The sequence below is a fragment of the Tupaia chinensis genome, unplaced genomic scaffold (assembly GCF_000334495.1).
Source record: "Tupaia chinensis unplaced genomic scaffold, TupChi_1.0 Scaffold141165_1, whole genome shotgun sequence".
NCBI classification, from domain to species: domain Eukaryota; kingdom Metazoa; phylum Chordata; class Mammalia; order Scandentia; family Tupaiidae; genus Tupaia; species Tupaia belangeri.
In genome coordinates this window covers 1,255,171-1,276,767 of record NW_006201028.1, presented here as the reverse complement: position 1 = coordinate 1,276,767, position 21,597 = coordinate 1,255,171, and the positions used below count along the sequence as shown (strand labels likewise).

The following is a 21,597-nucleotide window of genomic DNA, read 5'->3' as shown; positions in this document are numbered from 1 at the left end:
ACATTATAAATGTGTATGCTACAAATTTTGATGTAGAATTTTCTTAAGATTTAGGGAACCAGCAGTTAGCGTAATGGCTATGTCGCTGGACTCCCACGTAGTTGACAGTGGTTCGCGTCCCAGACCTGGTGGCTTAAAACTCACGCAGGTCGCGTGTGCGTGCATGCCCCAGATCCCGAGAGGAGAATGGAGGAGAAGGGATTGTGGCGTGACCATCCCCCCTGGGGGGTGATTTCTCGCTTTCTGTCTCTCTGTCTCTCTCTGTCTGGCGAGCGCACACGCCCTATAGCGAAAACCTCTCCAAAAAAAAAAAAAAAAAGATTTATAGCTTTTATCTATGTTTACAACTGAATTATTACATGCTAATCTCCAGTTTATTAGAATTAAACTCAAAAAGAATTACTTACTCATAATTTCTGATACTCACTATTTTCTGGTATGAGTGAAAGGAGAGCCTCAAGGACTGGTTCCCTAGTTTAGTGGTTAAGGGAGCCAGATCCCATGTGGCCAATAGCAGTTCAAATCCTGACCCTGGTGGCTTGAAGTATGCTCTGGAAACGAGTGTGTGCCCCAAATCTATGGGGTCATCGGAAAAGTCATGATGTATGTTTCCTGTTTTTCTATGCAGAAATGCATCGTGATTTTTCCAATGACTCTGTAAACAGAATGTAGAAATGGAGGAAAAGGGATTATGGCGTGACCCCACTACTCTAGGAGGTGCTTCCTCTCTTTTCTGTGTTTCACCGTCTCTCCCCAGCGAGCTCATGTGCCCTCTGACAATAAAAACAAAAATAGCACAAACAAATTAAAAATAAATAAATAAATAAAAGCCTTAGAATTGAGTGTCACTCATTTTTAATGCCTTCTTGTGCATTGCTTTCCTGTGTTGCTGTAGATCACATTGCTTAGAGAAGTTTGCCTGATTTAGTGAGTAAAGAAAACAGTTAAACCTAGAGACTAATTTTGTTCAAATGTCTGTCTGTTTCATCACCTAACGAGAAAACAACAAACAGTAATTAGAGATGTGTACTAAGGAAACCAGGGTAGCTAATATTCCGTGGCTCAGTCACACACTGACATATTCTCTCATCTAACTTCTTACTTAGGAAACTTACAATGTGAAGAAAAAATAGAGGTCACATAGTGAATGCCTTAATTTTTATTTATTTATTTTTTAAGGTTTTGTCGTATGGTATGTGTGCTCACTAGAGAGGAGAGACACAGAGAGATACAGAGAGAGGGAAAGTGAGAAATCACCATGCCACGCCCCCTGGGGGGTGGGGGGAATAGCCACACTGCAGTCCCTTCCCCATTCTCCTCCCAGGATTCTGGATACACATACTTGGCATGATTTTCAGGCCGCCAGGTCCAGGACCTGAACTGCAGTCAGCCTTGTAAGGGAGTCCAGCACCTTAACCACCATGCCACCCTCTGGCTCCTGAGACTGTGTTTTAAGCAAGCATCCTGGTGAAGCTGATACATGTAATCCAGTGAACCCACTTATTAGAGGCTGAGGTATTTTCTACTACTGAATGTTCAGCATAGTTGTTTTATTTTTAAGGATTATTTTATTTAACTTCATGTATTTATTTACTTATTTTAATTTAACCAGAGAGGGACAGAGAGAGAGAGAGAGAGAGAGAGAGAGAGCGAGCGAGCGAGCGAGAGGGGGGGAGGGAGGGGGGGGGCGCAGGCGGGGAGGGGGGGAGGGAGGGAGGGAGGAAGGGATGGAGAAAGAGAGAGTGAGAAAGTAAGCTGCCAGGTCTGGGGTTGGGACTCAAACCAGGGTTGGCCATTTGAGAATCCATTAACCACTATGCCACCTACTGGTCCTCTCCCCTTTTTTAAAGAATTATTTTATATAATTTTATTTACTTATTTTAATTTGACCAGAGAGGGACAGAGCAAGAGGGAAAGAAGGAGAGAGAGAAAGAGAAAAAAGGCACAAAAGCAAGCAGCATAGGTTTTAGCAAAATCTTACTAATTCAGTTATAATGTATATAGTACTGCCATAATGAGAAAAAAGCTAAGATGCAGTTTTTATTTAGTCAAGGCTTTCTGGTTAAAAGCAACAAAAAATCATTGGGACCAGTAGTTAGCATAATGGCTATGTCATAATGGTTATGTTGCTGGGACTCAGTTGACCGAGGTTCAAGGCCCGGATCCAGTGGCTTAAATTCATGCTGAGTGTGTGTGCATGCATGCCCAAGATCCCAAGAGGAGAATGGAGGAGAAAGGATTGCGGCGTGGCCATCCCCCCTGGGGGGGTGATGTCTTGCTTTCTGTCTCTCTGTCTCTCTCTGTGTTTCCGGCGAGTGCATGCGCCCTATATCAAAAATCCACCCCCCCCCCAAAAAAAAGGCAACAAAAAATCATTTAAAATAAACTATCACAAATAAATGAAAAGGGAAGTTGTTATAAGAATATATGAGACAATCTCACTGGCGTCCATGAGCAGGAAATGAGATAGTAGCCAGTCTTCAGGGAAGTAAATAGTTAGAAATCAGCGAGTGGGTTAGCTGAGCTCCATTTCCGCCTCCCTGGGTTTTTGTTACAGCCGCCTTTATGTTTTCTGGTATTGTTCTTTGACTTACCACGTTATTGACTGTGACCTACACTGTTTGACCTTTAAGTCTGAAGACCCACTTTTTTCTTTCTTTCTTTCTTTTTTTTTAAGAATTATTTTATTTAACTTTATTTATTTATTTTAATTTGACCAGAGAAAGAGAGAAAATGAGAAAGCAAGCTGCCAGGTCCAGGACTCAAACTGTAGTTGCCATGTGGGAGTCCAGTGCCCTTAATCACCACGCCCTAGCCCCCTATTTTTTGATAAGCAGTAGTTACTGTTTTTAGTTCAGATTGTCCAGAGAGGGCTTGCTGGTGGCGTGGACGTTAAGGCAGGTAGATCACACGTAACCAACACACAGTTTGTGTCCTGGACCTGACAGCTTGAAAGTCACATGGCAACATGTGTGCATGCCCAAAATCCTGACAGGAGAATCGGGGAGAAGGGATTGCTGTATGGCTTTCCCTCCTGTGAGGAGATTCCTCTCTCTTTCTCTCTCCTTGTGTTTCTTTCCTGCAAGTAAATGTGCCTTGTAGCAAGCTAAAAAAAAAAAGTTCTTGAGAAAATCTGTTCAGCCAGTAATGAATTTTTTCTGCTTGGACTGTCAAAGTTCCACCTTGGGCCAGTCAGTCTTCTGTGTTTAGAATCACATGGGAAAACTAGGGCTACTGATACTGGCCCCTTTGGGGGACAAAGGGAGAGTGTTCTCAGTAATGGGCAATGTGGGTAGCATAGGCAATGATATCTGCTAATACTCCTTTATAAACTTTTATGAAGAAGGATTTGCTAAACTAATAGAGTACAGGCGGGCCAATACTTTAGGATGCTTCATAAAAGCACATGTGAAAAGTACGTGGGCAGTAGTTGGAGAGGTGTATTGGTGGACCAGTTCTCAGGAACTCAAAATAATCCTAATTATTTTTAAATCCCAGGGGTGTTACCAGTATGTACCTGGGATAATAGTAAATTTTTAAAAAGAATTATTTTATTTAACTTAATTAATTAATTAATTTTGAGAGGTTTTTGCTACAGGGTGCGTACGCTTGCCAGACAGACAGAGAGAGAGAGAGACAGAGAGACAGAAAGCGAGAAATCACCCCCCAGGGGGGATGGCCACGCCACAATCCCTTCTGCATTCTCCTCCTGGGATCTTGGGCACGCACGCACACACACCCAGCGTGAGTTTTAAGCTACCGGGTCTGGGACGCGATCCGTGGTCTACTACATGGGAGTCCGGCTACATAGCCATTACGCTAACTGCTGGTCCCAATTTCTTTATTTATTTTAATTTGACCAGAGAGGGACAAAGTGAGAGGGTGGGGAGGAGAGGGAGAGGATAAGTGAGAAAGCAAGCTACCGCAGTCGGCTGTGTAGGAGTCCAGTGCCCTTAACCACCACACCACCTGTTGGCCCCTACCAAGATTGTATTTTAAGGGAATACAAATATCCTCTCATTCTCGGAGTCAAAGAACCATTTAAAACATGAAGTTCAGCTTCATATTTCAAAACCTTTGATGTAATGAGAAAGTACATATAAAACACTGTTCAGTTACATGAGTGAATATTATGCTGTTAAAATAATTGAAATACAGGTTGAGTATCTCTTATCTAAAATGCGTAGGACCAGAAGTACTTTAGATTTCTGCTTTTAGAATATTCGCATATATATAATGAAATATCTTAGGGAGAAGACCCAAGCCTAAACATGAAATTCATGGTTCATATCCACCTTTTACACATAACCTGAAGGTAATTTTATATAGTATTTTTGTATAGTAGCATTTTTGAATAGTAGCATTTTTATTTTTCTTTTTTTGGAGAGATTTTTGCTATAGGGCATGTGCGCTCGTCAGAAAGACAGAGAGACAGAAAGCTAGAAATCACCCCCCCCGGGGGGATGGCCATGCCACAATCCCTTCTCCTCCATCCTCCTCTTGGGATCCTGGGCACGAACGCACATGCATTTGGCGTGAGTTTAAGCTGCCGGGTCCGGGACTTGAACCGCGGTGGACTACATGGGAGTCCGGCTACATAGCCATTACGCTGACTGCTGGTCCTGAACAGTAGCATTTTTGACTAATCCATCACATGATATCAGGTGTGAAATGTTCTGCCATGGCCTCTTGTTGGCACTCAGAAAGGTTTGGATTTTGGATTATTTTGGACTTTGGATTTTTGTATTATGGTTGCTCACTCTGTAATTGCCAAATTACCGTATTTTTCCTAAGAGGTCATTCTGTCTATACTGTTAGCTTCCAATATAGATATATTAGATCATCGAGAAAGTCATGATGTGTTTTTCTGTTTTTCTAAAATTTTAAAAATTTCTAAATTTCTAAATTTCTAAAATTTTCAAAAATGCATCATGATTTTCCCGGTTACCTAATATACAATTGAGAATCAGTGATAAAATTTAGAGGATTTAGAGCAATGTGCTTTTCTCCCCTCTTTGGCTTATCAGCCAGTCAATGCTGTAAATTTTAGTGTTGTGTTTTTTTCATGCTTCTAAAATCGATATGACTCCCAAAAGTAATATGCTCCATTAATAAGCTTGAAATACTGTTTTGTTCTTAAAATGTAACATCATAGAGGGGCTGGCAGGTAGTGTGGTGGTTAAGAGTGCTGGACTCCCTCTTGGCCCACCGTGGCTCGAGTCTTGGACCTGGCAGCTTGCTTTCTCACTTTCCCTCTCTCTCTCTCTCTCTCACTCTGTCCCTCTCTGGTCAAATTAAAATAAATAAAGAAATAAAATTTAATAAAATAATTCTTAAAAAATATGTAATGCCATAGAGCTTGCAGCCTTAGGGAGCTGGATCCCATGTGGCTGACTGCAGTTTGAATCCTATTCCCAGTGGTTTAAAAAACACTCCAGGTCCATGTGCACGTATGCTCAAAATCCCTACAGTATGTAGAAATAAAGGAGAAGGGATTGCAGTGTGACCATACCCCATTGGAGTATACTTTCTTCCTCTCCCTCCCTGTCTCTAATGAGCTCATACACCCTCTGACAAAAAAAAAGGGCAATATGGACCAGCAGATGGTATAATGGTTGCCTCACTGGACTCCCATGTAGTTGACTGCAGTTTGAGTCCTGGAACTGGCAGCTTGAAACTCATGGTAGGTGCATGTGTGCCCAAAATCCTGAGAGGAAAATGGAGGGGAAAGGATTGCAGTGTGACCACCACCACCACCCCCCGGGGGGTGATTTCTCTTTTCCTGTTTGTCTCTCCAGCAAGCACACATACCCTGTAGCAAAAATCTCTCAAAAAAGTGAATGAATGAATGAATGAATGAATGGTATTGTTACAGTGTTTAGGGCAAAAGTGTCAACAGTTTTCTGGGAGAAAAGAATTATTTCTGGCTTGGGATATTTGTCTTCCTTTATATTTATCTTAATTCTTTTTTTTTTTTTTCTCTTTCAGAAAAAGCCTGGGCAGAAGCTGGATCAGCAAGAATGTCACTCCTTATTTTGGTGTCTATTTTCTTATCTGCAGCTTTTGTTATGTTTTTGGTATATAAAAATTTTCCTCAGCTTAGTGAGTAAGTACACTTAGAAGAGAGAAACTGAAAATGTTTAGATTTTATTGAAATGAAAGTGGATTAAAAGTTAAATTTAAGCAACTGAACTATCATGGTGTTTGTGTATCAACCCTCATGACTTGTAGCAAATCTTTTAGATATTCATACATCTTTTGGAATATTCCTCTTATCTCCTATGTAAGATTGCCCTCATACTGCTTCTCTTGTTAAGGTCTCTCCCTCCTTCTCTACCTCCCTTCTCTTTCTTCTTTGAGTTCATTCATTCATTTCCTCAGAGAGACCGGGACATTCCAACAGGGTCTTCTGCCACAATCCACCTGCAGTCTCAGCCAGCCTGATTCACGGGACATGCGTACCCTGCATGCTCAGGGATGTCTTAAGATATGAACCTAGAACCTTTCCTGTGTGGGTGCAGTTGTACCACCACCTTGGCCCAGTCCTCATCTATCTAATGGCTTTCAAATATTTAAAAAATACCACTACAGGGACCAGCAGATGGCATAATGGTTATGTTGTTGGGCTCCCATGTAGTTGGCTGTGATTTGAGTCCTGGACCCAGCAGCTTAAAACTCATGCTGGGTGCATGTGCATGCATAAGATCCTTAGAGGAGAATGGAGGAGAAGGGATTGCACCATGGCCACCCTCTCTGGGGAGTGATTTCTTCCTTTCTGTCTCTGTCTCTCTGGTGAGTGCATGCACCCTACAGAAAATGAGAAAACACCCCTCCAGGGAGGACGGCCATGCTTCAATCCCTTTTCCTCCATTCTCCTCTCAGAATTTTTGGGGCACATGCACCTGGTATGAGTTTGAAGTTGCCAGGTCTAGGGCTCAAAATGTGGTCGACTAACTTGGGAGACCAGCAACATAAGCATTATGCCATCTGCTGGTCCCTGCGCTTGAAATTTTATAAACTTAATTATTTTTATTTTAACGTTTTGCTTTCTTACATCAAAGTAAATGCCTTTGGGAGGGTAGCATGTTATATTGTTAATACTGGTATGATTGAAGTTTACATCGGTCTGGTTTTAATCAAAGAGAGAGGAATAAAGAGCTGAGTCTTAAGAGTCTTTTAGTTTAAACATTTTATTGATAGCCATTTTAAACTTATCATGTAAGCAAATGCTCAAAATATACATTAAATACAAAGATTATTATTTGAAGCTTCTATAATCAAGAAATCATACAGTTTTAAATAATATGCAAAATGTAAAGTATTACAAAATTAATAGAAAAGGAAATATGTTTAAATTTTTCTGAACTTTGAATTGGGATGTTCCAGAAAAGGTGTAAACGGTGAATTCATTAGAGTTTTTACTAAATTTCCATTATAAATGATTATTGACTTTTAACTCATCGTGAGGATTACCCAAAATGATGTCAAATATGTTTAATATGTTAATTTTTAATTTAAAATTTAAATCAGTTATGGGCAGATGTTTTTAGCTTTTAGTTTGTGTCATTCTGAACTTTAATATGTAGATTACATATCTCATTATATTAAAATGTTAAAAATAAAAGAATTTATATACTTTTGAACTTAAAAATTGCTAATTTGGACTTAACATTGCTGATCAAGATGTCAAATCATTTTGGATAAAACTTCATGGTTTGAACTTGACTTTGATATAACTATCTTGACAAAATTCCATTTTAAAATTTTTCACTGTAATTTTATTTCTTTAGAGAAGAAAGAGTGAATATGAAGGTTCCCAGAGATATGGATGATGCCAAGGCTCTAGGAAAAGTTTTATCCAAATATAAGGACACCTTTTATGTACAAGTACTTGTAGCTTATTTTGCTACATATATTTTGTATCCTTTCAACAAAATTGTTTCTAGTTTTGTTTAAGAAAGTTTTAAAAGGTCTGCTGTCTAGTTATATATAACTTTTCCTTTTAAAAATTGTTCTTGTAGAATAAATTGTTCTTGTAGCATAAAAGTTGTAAATAACATACTGAAAATTTTAAATAGAAAAAAATTCTCATTTTAATAGTATTTACTCAACTCAGGTATTTTTACTTTTGAATATTTATTACTAGTTCTTTTGATTCTGCTTTTTCCACTTGCCAGACATTTTCCTTTTTTCTGTCTTAGTCAAGATATTTATTTTGTTTATTGTTTATTTTATTTATAATTATTGGTTAACTGGTTATATACATTTAAATAATTATTTTGCACAAATAGTCACCATATCATTAACTTTTAAAGTATTCCCTTAGGTTTGGGGATATAATTTGTTTGTAATTTTTGGCTTTTATCTATTTATTTTTGCTAGAGGGTATATGTACTCACCAGAGTCACAGAGGTGGAAGAGGGGAAGCAAGAAAGCACTCCCCCCGCCCCTGGGCCATGGGGGGGGGTGGGAGGGGGGCACAATCACACTGCAATCTCTTCTCCATCTTCCCCACCTTTTGACATTTTTGGCATAAATGCACACCTGGAGTGTTTTACTAGCCTCTGGGTCGGGGAATCAAACCATGCTGTTGGCCTTATAGGATGCAGCTACCTTAGCAGGCAGGCCATGAAGCTGACCTAGTTTATTGCTTTTTTTTTTTTTTTTTTTTTTAAGCTATTTGGCTCCACATCTGAAATGGGAATATGGTGGCACCACAGTATTAAAAAAGCTGGTTGTGGGGAATGGCCATGCCACAATATCTTCTCCATTGCCTTCTTTCGATTTGGGGTGCATACACACACACACACACACACACACACGCACACACACATTTGCCCAGCATGTGCTTTAAGCCAACGGGTCTGGGACTTGAACCATAGTGTTGTCCATGTGGGATTGAGCACCTTAACCACCACACCACCTGATAGCTCATTTTATTTTGCTTTTATATTAATAGGTGTGTTATGAATATCCTTTTTTTCTATTTTTTCTATTTAATTGTTTTAATTAGTCATTCAAAGGAATGAATTTTTGTTATCATTCTTAGTGTATATTTCTATTTTTATAAAAATATATTTATAATTTAACTGGATAGGAAAATAGCTTTATACATATTTTCATAGTGCTTATGCTGTTGATGATTAATCTTTCAGTTTGCAGACTTTGATTTTCATTCCTAATTTTTGTATCCTTTATTTTTATCCAAAAAATTTTTTAAGTCTTTTTGGCTAATTAAAAAATTACCTCTTGATATGAAGATAATTATCCTTTTAAACCGCATTTGTTTAAAAAGGCAAATTATTTGCTTTGTTAAGTTTCTCAAAGTATTTAGAGTCTTGGTTCCTTTTTTATCACCTGCATGTCTTTTAGTTTGTTGGGCTTTTCAACTAAAACCTTTTCTCCTATGAGATTTAATAGCATTTTCTTTTCTTGGATTTGTATTTCATATAACATTTAAGTTTCTATAGTTTATCTGCTTATGCAAAACGTTTTAAGTATGTATATAAACACATTAGAGAAATTACTGTTAGCATAAGGAACTTAGTGTGATAAGTATGTTTCTAAGTTTTTGCAACTAAAGCAACCATTACTTTTCCTAATAGTAAAGATGTATTTGTACTTAAACAGTCTGCTCTATGTAAGTACTTTATTATTATTTTCCCTATTTAATAATTAGCAAAATTAAACTTTAGAAAAAATAATTATGTACCTATCTTTTGTTTTTTTTTTTGAAGAGGTTTTCGCTACAGGGCGCGTGCGCTCGCCAGACAGACAGAGAGAGACATAGAGACAGAAAGCGAGAAATCACCCCCCAGGGGGGATGGTCACGCCGCAATCCCGTCTCCATTCTCCTCTTGGGATCTTGGGCACGCACGCACACCTGCCCAGCGTGAGTTTTAAGCCACCAGGTCTGGGACGTGAACCGCGGTTGACTACATGGGAGTCCAGCGACATAGCCTTTACACTAACTGCTGGTTCCCTGTACCTATCTTTTAAAAAAAAAAAAACTATTTATTTATTTATTTCCATTTGTTATTGTTTTTTTTTTTTTTTTTTCCTTTATTTGACGAGAAAGAGAGAGAGAGAGAAAGGGAAAGTGAGAAAGTAAGCCCAGCCTGAACTATGGTTGGCCATGTGTCCCCCTATCCACCACACTACCTGCTGGTCCCCGTACCTATCTTTTTTAAAAAATTATTTTATTTAATTTTATTTACATGTTTATTTATTTTTAATTTTGACCAGAGAGGTACAGAGTGAGAGAGAGGGAAAGTGAGAAAGCAAGCCACCATATCTGGGACTTGAACCGTGGTCAGCTATGTGGAGTCCAGCCACCCCTAACCACTATGGCACCTGCTGGCCCCTGTACCTATCTTTTTTTTCCCCCAACTTTATTTATTTATTTAATTCTTTGATCAGATAGGGACAGAGTGAGAGTGAGAATGAGAGAGAGAGAGAGAGAGGAAGGAAGGAGGGAGGGAAGGAGAAAGCAAGTTGCCAGATCTGGGACTCAATCTGTGGTTGCCATGTGGGAGTCTAGCACCCTTAACCACCATGCCACCTGTTGGCCCCTGTATCTATCTTTTTAAGAGATCATTTTGGGCAGCTATTAATAATTTAATTGTACATACACTATTTTTCCATGAACTCCATTTTGTGACTTATCTGTGAAAACTGTAGTGTTAGGCTTACAGGGTGTTTTGTCTTTATATACTGTAATCATAAGTTGAAATTTATGAAACATCTAGCTCATCCAACTAACCAGAAGAAGGTAAATTGAAAGAATACGGTTGAATTTATTATTACAAAATACATTTGGTTTAAAATTTTTGTAAGTTATTGTCTAGGGATTATTGTCAATTCAGTGGGTTTTATTGCACATTGTTACTACGTATTTAATAATTTAAAATTTGTTGTAGTCAGCAGGTAGGTTTTTAAGGCAGTAGACTCCCACATGTCTGATTGCGGTTTAAATCCTGGACCTGGTGGCTCGCTTTCTCACTTTCTCTCGCTTTCTGTGTCTCTTTTTTTTTGAGGGGGGAGAGGTTTTTGCTGTAGGGCGTGTGTGCTCGCCAGACAGACAGAGACAGAGAGATAGAAAGTGAGAAATCACCCCTCAGGGGGGATGGCCACGCTGCAATCCCTTCTCCTCCATTTTCCTCTCGGGATCTTGGGCACACGCACACGCGCCCTGAGTGAGTTTTAAGCTACTGGGGCTGGGACGCGAACCTCGGTCGACTATGCGGGAGTCCAGCGACATAGCCGTTACGCTAACTGCTGGTCCCTCTTTCTGTGTCTCTTTGTCAAGCACACGTGGCATGTAGCAGATTTAAAAAAAAAAAAAAAAATGAAAAATAAAATAAAATGGTTCTTTTTTTTTTCTTTAAAGAATTATTTTAGGGCCTCGCAGGTGGCGTGGTGGTTAAGGGCGCTGGGGTTGAGAAAGGAGCCTAACCTTGACCTTTATTTAGAACATGCTGGGCTATCCCCTTAGTTAAGGAAGCCATATCCCACATGGCTGACCACATAGTTCAGGTCCTGGACCTGGTGACCTGAAAAACACGTTGGTCAAATGTGTGTGTGCCCAACATCCTGATGGGATGGACAAATGGAGGAAATGGGATTGTGGCATGACTGTGCCACATAGGGGAGGTACCTTCTCCCTCTCTCTCTCTGCTTTCTCTGGCAAGTACATGTTCCTTCTGGAAATTTTAAAGAATAATAATAATAAAATTAAAGCATGCTGAGTTTTGGGGCCGCCAGGTGGTGTGATGGTTAAGGGCACTGGACTCCCATGTGGCCAACCACTGTTCAAGTCCCAGACCTGGCAACTTGATTTCTCTCTTTCTTTCTTTCTCTTACTCTATCTCTCTCTGGTCAAATTAAAATAAACAAATAAATAAAGTTAAATAAAATAATTCTTTTAAAAGTTTTATTGTTATTATTGTTTATTTTTAAATTTGACCAGAAAGTGAGAGAGAAAGGAAAAGTGAGAAAGTAAGCCTCTGGGTCTGGGAGTTGAACCATGATTGGCCATGTGGGAGTGCAGCAACTATACCACCATGCTACCTGCAGATCCCAAAATAATTCTTACCAGAGGGAAAAAAAAAAGCTGAGTTTTAAAATATTCAGATGAGGCTCAAGTGGCGTGGTGGTTACAGGCACTGGACTCCCACATGGCTGACTATTGTTCAAGTCCCGGACCTGGTGTCTTGCTTTCTCTCTCTCTCACTTTGTCCCTCTCTGGTCAAATTAAAATAAACAAATCAAAGTAAATAATTCTTTAAAAAAATATTCACATGGAGATATCCATACCAAAATGTCAGTCAGTAGGGAACTAGTTGAATAAGATAATTCTATATACTGGGATATTATGTAGCTGTTAAAAAGATTGAGGAGCATCTCTATATGATATTTCTACATTAATTCAGGAAATACTGTTAAGTTAAGAAAGCAAAGTGCAGAATAGTGTTGAAGTAGGCTATGTTTTATTTAAGAAGGAGATAATATGAGTAATGCACATTCACATGAAAATATTCTGGATATCTTCTTTTTTCAAGTATTTATTTAATTTTATTTACTATTATTTTTAATTTAATTTACTGTAGGGTACGTGTGCACACCAGAGAGACAAAGAGAAAGAGGGAGAGAGACAGAGGAGTGAAAAAGCAAACTACCAGGTCTGCAACTCAAATTGCAGTTGGCCATCTGGGAGTCCAGTGCCTTAACCACTGTGCCACCTGCTAGTCTCTAGTCTGTATTTTTTTTTTAAGTATTGTTTTATTTAACTTTATTTATTTATTTTAATTTGACCAGAGAGGGACAGAGAGAGAGAGAGGGAGAGAGAGGGAGGGAGCGAGGTAATGTGAGTAAGCAACCCGCCAGGTCCGGGAATCAAACCGTTGTTGGCCATCTGGGAATCCAGTGCCCTTAAACACCATGCCACCTGCCGGCCCCCTGGATATCTTTAAAAACTAATAAAAATGTTCATCTTTTGGGAAAGGGATGAAATAGGTATGGAAGTAGAACTTCTGAATATACCTTATTTAGTTTAATTGACTTTAGAACCAACTAAATGTTTTACATAATTATGAACAAATCAAAAGAAAAGAAATTGGAATTTTTAAGATTTTTTTCATTTTTCATTTGTCATTATTTTTATTTTTAAATTTGACCAGTGAGAAACAGAGAAAAAGGGAAAGTAAGAAAGCAAGCTGCCAGGTCCGGCACTCGAACAGCTATTGGCCATGGGAGAGTCTAGCATCCCAATCACCACGCCACCTGCTGGCCCCAGAAATTGGAATCTTAAACATCCAAAGCAGCCTCATACCCATCAGGATAGCCATTACCCAAAAACACAACAAAACAAAAAAACAGAAAATAATAAGTATTGGGAAAGATGTGGAATAATTGAAACCCTTGTGTACTATTGGTGGAAATGTAAAATGGTACAGGTACTGTAGAAGACAGTATGGCAGTTCCTCATAATTTAAAAGTAGAATTTTCACGTGATCCAATAATTCTAAATATATGTCCCAAATAATTAAAAGCAGGTTTTTTTTTTAAATAATTATTTTATTTAACTTTATTTATGTATTTATTTATTTTAATTTGACCAGAGAGGGACAGAGAGAGAGAAAGTGAGAAAGCAAGCTGTCAGGTCCAGGACTCAAACTACAGTTGGCCATATGGGAGTCCAACGTCCTTAACGTCCATACCACCTGCTGGCCCTGAAAGTAGGGTTTTAAAGATATTTATACATCTGTTTTCGGAGCAGCAGCATTTACAATAGCCAAAAAGTGGAAGCAACCCAGGTGTCCTTCAACAAATGAATGAGTAAACAAAATGTGGTGTGTATGTATAGACAAATATTATTCTGCCATACAAGGTAGCACCAGAACTGATAGACTCAACTACATGGATTAACTGTGAAAACTGCTAAGTCAGAGAAACTAGACAAAAGGAATATACTGTGTGCTTCTGCCTATATGAGGTAGCTACTGGGTTCTTGGAAAAGTCATGACACATTTTTGCATAGTAAAACAAAAATATATCATGACTTTCCCAATGACCTAGTAGAATGGGCAAATTCATAGAAGACTTCACAGTAATCTTTTTTTTTTTTTTTTTTGAGAGGTTTTTGTTATAGGGTGCGTGCACTCGTCAGAAAGACACAGAGAGACAGAAAGCGAGAAATCACCCCCCGGGGGAACAGCCACTCTGCAATCTCTTCTCCTCCATTCTCCTCTTGGGATCTTGGACATGCATGCACACTCACCTGGCGTGAGTTTAAGCCACCAGGTTTGGTACTCGAACCGCGGTCGACTATATGGGAGTCCAGTGACATAGCCATTAGGCCAACTGCAGGTCCTGATAGAAGACTTCAAAGAGATCTTAAATTGCTTTTAGTAATCATATTGTTAGTAATGGTGTTGTTTTTCTGAAATACCTAAATATATAGAAAAGTTTCAGAATACTTCTAATATATGTATTTTACATAATCTTTATATGTAAGGCAAGTAGGTAATTGTATTTTTGTTTTTCTTAGGTTTTTGCCTTAGGGCATGTGTGCTTACTAGAAAGAGAAAGAGACAGAGACAGCGAGAGGAAAAGTGAGAAATTACCCCCTAATGGGGTATGACCATATCGCAGTCCCTTCACTCTCTTCCCTATATCTTGGGCATGCACATACATGCACCAGTGTGAATTTCAAGCCACCAGGTCCAGAAATTGAACCACAGTCAGCCATATGGGAGTCCAACAATGTAACCGCTATGCCATCTGTTGGCCCCTGTGCTGATGTGATTAAGATTTTTCAGTGTGAGGCCAGCTGGTGGCATGGTGATTAAGGACGCTATACTCCCACATGAACAACCGCTGTTGGAGTCCTGGACCTGGCGACTTGCTTTCTCGCTCCCCGCCCCCACTCTGGTCAAATTAAAATAAATAAATAAATAAATAAATAAATAAAATAATTTGTTTTTTTAAAAAAATATTTTTCAGTGGAAGAGAAGAGAAACATAAATCTGACAGCTAAAATATTAAGCTTAAATCATGTTCTCATGCAGAAGGAAAACGAGTTTTGTTAACTGCTAATACAAGATAAGAACAGAACATGAAAGTACACTAAGGGATACAACAAGCAAAATTTAGTAAGTGGTGAATTTTACAAATGATGTGGTTTCTTCAATAATTAAGTTGCAAGGAAGGGCCAGCCAGTTCCAAGGCTCAGTAGCTTGAAAAACATGACAAGTGTGTGTGCATGGAGGCCCAAAATTCCAAAAGAAGAAATGGAGGAGAAAGGGTTGTGATGTGACCATTCCCCTCTAGGGGAGCTTTCTTCCCTTTCTGTCTCCAGTGAGTGTACACACTTCCTGACAACATTTTTTAAATTAGTAAGATTTGTGACTATATTTTGTAGCCCCTATGTTAAGTGAGAAGTAATTTGAGGTAAATTTTCATAGTTAAATTAGAAATAATTTACCCAAGGGACTAGCAGTTAACGTAATGGCTATGTCACTGGACTCCCATGTAGTTGACCGCGGTTCGAGTTCCGGACCCAGCAGGTTGAAACTCACATCGGCGCGTGTGCGTGCATGCCCAAGATCCTGAGAGGAGAAAGGAGGTGAAGAGATTGCGGCGTGGCCATCCCCTCTGGGGGGTGATTTCTCGCTTTCTGTCTCTCTGTCTTTCTCTGCCTGTCTGGTGAGCGCACGCGTCCTATAGCAAAAAAAAGAAAAAATCATTTACCCAAATTCTCAGAAATTATGTTTTTTTGAAAACACTGGAGAGTATATCAGATGTTTTAGAGAAGCACATTATTTAAAAGGTTACTGAAGACTTTTTACCCTTTCTCTTTTTATTTTTCCCTGCCAAGGTATTCTCTGGTATATGTTGGGTATTTGTCTTGTGTTTTTGTTTTAGGAGCACACTCTGTTAATATTGTATTTATGTTACTATTTAGTAAATGATCATTTTAGAAACACTAGTGTAGAGGGGTCATAAACTTTTAGATATAATTTTAGATATAATTTTATTTTTAACATTGAAATATGGATATAGTTGGATGTAATAATATTGGATATATAGTTTATCTTTTCATACTGAAATATGAATATAATCTCAACAACATAATTTTTATATTTATCCTTTTTCTGAAATACTGAATTTGTCTTTTTAAAAATCTCTTTCGTTATGTTTTAATCCTTAACTTATAAGTTAACAGCTTGCAAACATTTGCTATTCCAGGCTCAATATTTCTCAGTATACTCTCAGGGTTCCTTTACCCCTTTCCTCTAGCCTTATTTCTTGTTTGTTTGGTAAGTATACAAAATTCAACTGGGAGACCGGAAAAAGTATTTGAATAGCTTTAAATAGAATGATGAGGATGAAGCTGGCACCAGTCTTTATAAGCATGAGTTCATTGGTTTGAAAGGCTTTAAATGTTAAAGTGGTATCTGTTTGGTCCCTCAGTAAGGAGATGTTACAGTTTGTTTCTAGAACAGGGTTCATTGTTTTAGCCTTTCTTTGCTCTGGTGTTTTATAACTTTGAATAGTCCAAGAATGTTGTTGGGTACGATGAGTTAATTTCCCGGGCTGGGGTATTATTTTCAAGCATAAAATAACGGGGGGAAAAAAAAGGGCTCCTGAGGTTTTATTCTTAGCCTTTAAGTATTTGAGTTTGGCCACTAAGTGTGTTAATCACACATGCCAGTTTGTTTTAATTGGTCTCATTTGAGTTACAGTTTTGCCAGAGAAAATTCTAGATCAAATGATTTCTTGTTCCCTGCACAAGAAATGTCACGTTGTGTACCTTCCTAACTGCAAAAGGAGTATGCTAGTTGGGCTTTTCCTCAGGTGAATATATCTGTGTGAATAAGATGAGAGAATACAAAACGCGTATGACTTCTTGTTTTCTAGTGTTCTGGCCTTGGTGCCTCATTCTGCTATATGCTGTCCTATTTGGTTGGGAGACCAGTGGTATACAAATACCTAACAGAGAAAGCAGTGAAATGGTCACAACAGGTAAACATATTTTTAAGTCACTTAATGTAACTTGCGTAGTTGAGAGGTCAGTATATAATCCCTACGTAAGTTTAATATATAATGCTTATATTGTACCTGTATAAATAAAATAATAAATACTTTTTGACTAAAATAAAATGTTAAGCAAATATGAACATAAATAACTTCAGTACAAGTTTTTTGTAGTGTTAATTAAATTCTCCCCCCCACCCCCTGTGAAATAATTAGGCTTTTATTGAGATTTCCAACTTATTTTAGAAACACAAGTAATTTTCTTCACATTTTCAGGGGATCCAGTTTTCAGACTAGTTATTATCTGCAAATGTTTTTTATATTAGTAGCATTTATCCCACCTTCAATAATTGTATTAAATTTTTTTTTTCATAGTTTAAATTCTGTATCTTAGTAAGTTCGATCAGTAGAGGAAACACCTCCTCTGCTTTTTGTTGATGCAGCATGCCATCAGTAGGTCACTGAAAAGCTTCTATGAGGCAATTCCTCTAATGCATTTCATCAGCGAGAACAACTATTATCTTCAGCAGAATCTACAAAGACTAGCAATGATGAATACAAGCACAGCCACACAGAGAGCGCTAACATCGTATGGCTAAGGGAATCCTGTTTTTATAAGGAATCAGATGAAACAGAAGACTATTTAACCTCATGGAAATTCTAGAGAGCATCCTGCTTTACTTTTGTTTTACCAAATAGGAAATTAAGAGGGAGAAAGCATTTTGTCCCAGTTTACAATCATTAACTTTAAAAAAATTTTATTATTATTATTTTAGAGATTTTGCTGTAGGGCACGTGCACTAGCTGGAGAGAGAGAGAAAGACAAACTGAGAAATCACCCCCTCCACAGGAGAGATGGCCATGCTGCAGTCCCTTCTCCATTCTCCTTTTTGGATTTTGGGCACACATATACTTGTACCCAGTATGTTTCAAACCTCCGGGTCTGGGATTCAAACCACAGTCAACCATGTGGGAGTCCAGTGTTGTAACCGTTATGTCATTTGCTGGTCCCAATAGCAAATTAAAAGATAATAACAGGGACCAGCAGATGGTGAAATGGTTACGTTGCTGGACTCCCAAATGGCTATGGTTTGAGTTACCATCCTGGAGAAGAAGGGATTGAGGTGTGGCCATCCCCCCGGGGGTTGATTTCTTGCTCTCTGTCTCTCTGACTCTTCCTGGTGAGCACATGCACCTAGGGGAGCTTTCTTCCCTTTCTGTCTCCAGTGAGTGTACACACTTCCTGACAACATTTTTTAAATTAGTAAGATTTGTGACTATATTTTGTAGCCCCTATGTTAAGTGAGAAGTAATTTGAGGTAAATTTTCATAGTTAAATTAGAAATAATTTACCCAAGGGACTAGCAGTTAACGTAATGGCTATGTCACTGGACTCCCATGTAGTTGACCGCGGTTCGAGTTCCGGACCCAGCAGGTTGAAACTCACATCGGCGCGTGTGCGTGCATGCCCAAGATCCTGAGAGGAGAAAGGAGGTGAAGAGATTGCGGCGTGGCCATCCCCTCTGGGGGGTGATTTCTCGCTTTCTGTCTCTCTGTCTTTCTCTGCCTGTCTGGTGAGCGCACGCGTCCTATAGCAAAAAAAAGAAAAAATCATTTACCCAAATTCTCAGAAATTATGTTTTTTTGAAAACACTGGAGAGTATATCAGATGTTTTAGAGAAGCACATTATTTAAAAGGTTACTGAAGACTTTTTACCCTTTCTCTTTTTATTTTTCCCTGCCAAGGTATTCTCTGGTATATGTTGGGTATTTGTCTTGTGTTTTTGTTTTAGGAGCACACTCTGTTAATATTGTATTTATGTTACTATTTAGTAAATGATCATTTTAGAAACACTAGTGTAGAGGGGTCATAAACTTTTAGATATAATTTTAGATATAATTTTATTTTTAACATTGAAATATGGATATAGTTGGATGTAATAATATTGGATATATAGTTTATCTTTTCATACTGAAATATGAATATAATCTCAACAACATAATTTTTATATTTATCCTTTTTCTGAAATACTGAATTTGTCTTTTTAAAAATCTCTTTCGTTATGTTTTAATCCTTAACTTATAAGTTAACAGCTTGCAAACATTTGCTATTCCAGGCTCAATATTTCTCAGTATACTCTCAGGGTTCCTTTACCCCTTTCCTCTAGCCTTATTTCTTGTTTGTTTGGTAAGTATACAAAATTCAACTGGGAGACCGGAAAAAGTATTTGAATAGCTTTAAATAGAATGATGAGGATGAAGCTGGCACCAGTCTTTATAAGCATGAGTTCATTGGTTTGAAAGGCTTTAAATGTTAAAGTGGTATCTGTTTGGTCCCTCAGTAAGGAGATGTTACAGTTTGTTTCTAGAACAGGGTTCATTGTTTTAGCCTTTCTTTGCTCTGGTGTTTTATAACTTTGAATAGTCCAAGAATGTTGTTGGGTACGATGAGTTAATTTCCCGGGCTGGGGTATTATTTTCAAGCATAAAATAACGGGGGGAAAAAAAAGGGCTCCTGAGGTTTTATTCTTAGCCTTTAAGTATTTGAGTTTGGCCACTAAGTGTGTTAATCACACATGCCAGTTTGTTTTAATTGGTCTCATTTGAGTTACAGTTTTGCCAGAGAAAATTCTAGATCAAATGATTTCTTGTTCCCTGCACAAGAAATGTCACGTTGTGTACCTTCCTAACTGCAAAAGGAGTATGCTAGTTGGGCTTTTCCTCAGGTGAATATATCTGTGTGAATAAGATGAGAGAATACAAAACGCGTATGACTTCTTGTTTTCTAGTGTTCTGGCCTTGGTGCCTCATTCTGCTATATGCTGTCCTATTTGGTTGGGAGACCAGTGGTATACAAATACCTAACAGAGAAAGCAGTGAAATGGTCACAACAGGTAAACATATTTTTAAGTCACTTAATGTAACTTGCGTAGTTGAGAGGTCAGTATATAATCCCTACGTAAGTTTAATATATAATGCTTATATTGTACCTGTATAAATAAAATAATAAATACTTTTTGACTAAAATAAAATGTTAAGCAAATATGAACATAAATAACTTCAGTACAAGTTTTTTGTAGTGTTAATTAAATTCTCCCCCCCACCCCCTGTGAAATAATTAGGCTTTTATTGAGATTTCCAACTTATTTTAGAAACACAAGTAATTTTCTTCACATTTTCAGGGGATCCAGTTTTCAGACTAGTTATTATCTGCAAATGTTTTTTATATTAGTAGCATTTATCCCACCTTCAATAATTGTATTAAATTTTTTTTTTCATAGTTTAAATTCTGTATCTTAGTAAGTTCGATCAGTAGAGGAAACACCTCCTCTGCTTTTTGTTGATGCAGCATGCCATCAGTAGGTCACTGAAAAGCTTCTATGAGGCAATTCCTCTAATGCATTTCATCAGCGAGAACAACTATTATCTTCAGCAGAATCTACAAAGACTAGCAATGATGAATACAAGCACAGCCACACAGAGAGCGCTAACATCGTATGGCTAAGGGAATCCTGTTTTTATAAGGAATCAGATGAAACAGAAGACTATTTAACCTCATGGAAATTCTAGAGAGCATCCTGCTTTACTTTTGTTTTACCAAATAGGAAATTAAGAGGGAGAAAGCATTTTGTCCCAGTTTACAATCATTAACTTTAAAAAAATTTTATTATTATTATTTTAGAGATTTTGCTGTAGGGCACGTGCACTAGCTGGAGAGAGAGAGAAAGACAAACTGAGAAATCACCCCCTCCACAGGAGAGATGGCCATGCTGCAGTCCCTTCTCCATTCTCCTTTTTGGATTTTGGGCACACATATACTTGTACCCAGTATGTTTCAAACCTCCGGGTCTGGGATTCAAACCACAGTCAACCATGTGGGAGTCCAGTGTTGTAACCGTTATGTCATTTGCTGGTCCCAATAGCAAATTAAAAGATAATAACAGGGACCAGCAGATGGTGAAATGGTTACGTTGCTGGACTCCTCAATGGCTATGGGTTGAGTTACCATCCTGGAGAAGAAGGGATTGAGGTGTGGCCATCCCCCCGGGGGTTGATTTCTTGCTCTCTGTCTCTCTGACTCTTCCTGGTGAGCACATGCACCTTATAGCAAAAATCTCTTGGAAAAAAAAAAAAATTAGGACCAGCAGATGACATAATGGTTATATTGCTGGACTCCCACAGAGTTAACCGTGGTTCAGGTCCCAGACTCAGAGACTTAAAAGTCACACTGGGCACACATGCATGTGTGCCCAAGATCCCTAGAGGAGAATGGAGAAGGGATCTCATCATGGCAAGCCCCTCCAGGGGGATGATTTTTTGCTCTCTGTCTGTCTGTCTGTCTCTCCACTGAGTGCATGTAACCTGTAGCAGAAATCTTAAAAAATTTTTTTTTTCTTTTTGCTATGGGATGCATATGCTCACCAGAAAAACCAAGATAAAGTGAGAAAGCAAGCCACCAGATCTGGGACTCAAATTGTGGTCTGCCATGTGGGAGTCTAGCACCTTAACCACTATGCCATCTACTGGCTCCTATAATTATTTACTTTTTTTTTTTTTAAT

At 38.4% G+C, this 21,597-nt stretch overlaps 1 protein-coding gene across 1 annotated transcript in view; it reads left to right on the top strand.

The window, feature by feature from the left end:
• The window catches only part of TMEM41B (transmembrane protein 41B), a 32,066-nt gene that overhangs the window by 5,225 nt on the left and 5,244 nt on the right, over window positions 1–21,597 (top strand). The window contains exons 2-5 of the mRNA XM_006162925.3: window positions 5,989–6,106; window positions 7,791–7,919; window positions 16,226–16,319; window positions 16,921–17,025. Of these exons, the coding sequence (XP_006162987.1) occupies window positions 5,989–6,106; window positions 7,791–7,919; window positions 16,226–16,319; window positions 16,921–17,025 (446 nt within the window). The remainder of the gene's footprint in view (window positions 1–5,988; window positions 6,107–7,790; window positions 7,920–16,225; window positions 16,320–16,920; window positions 17,026–21,597) is intronic.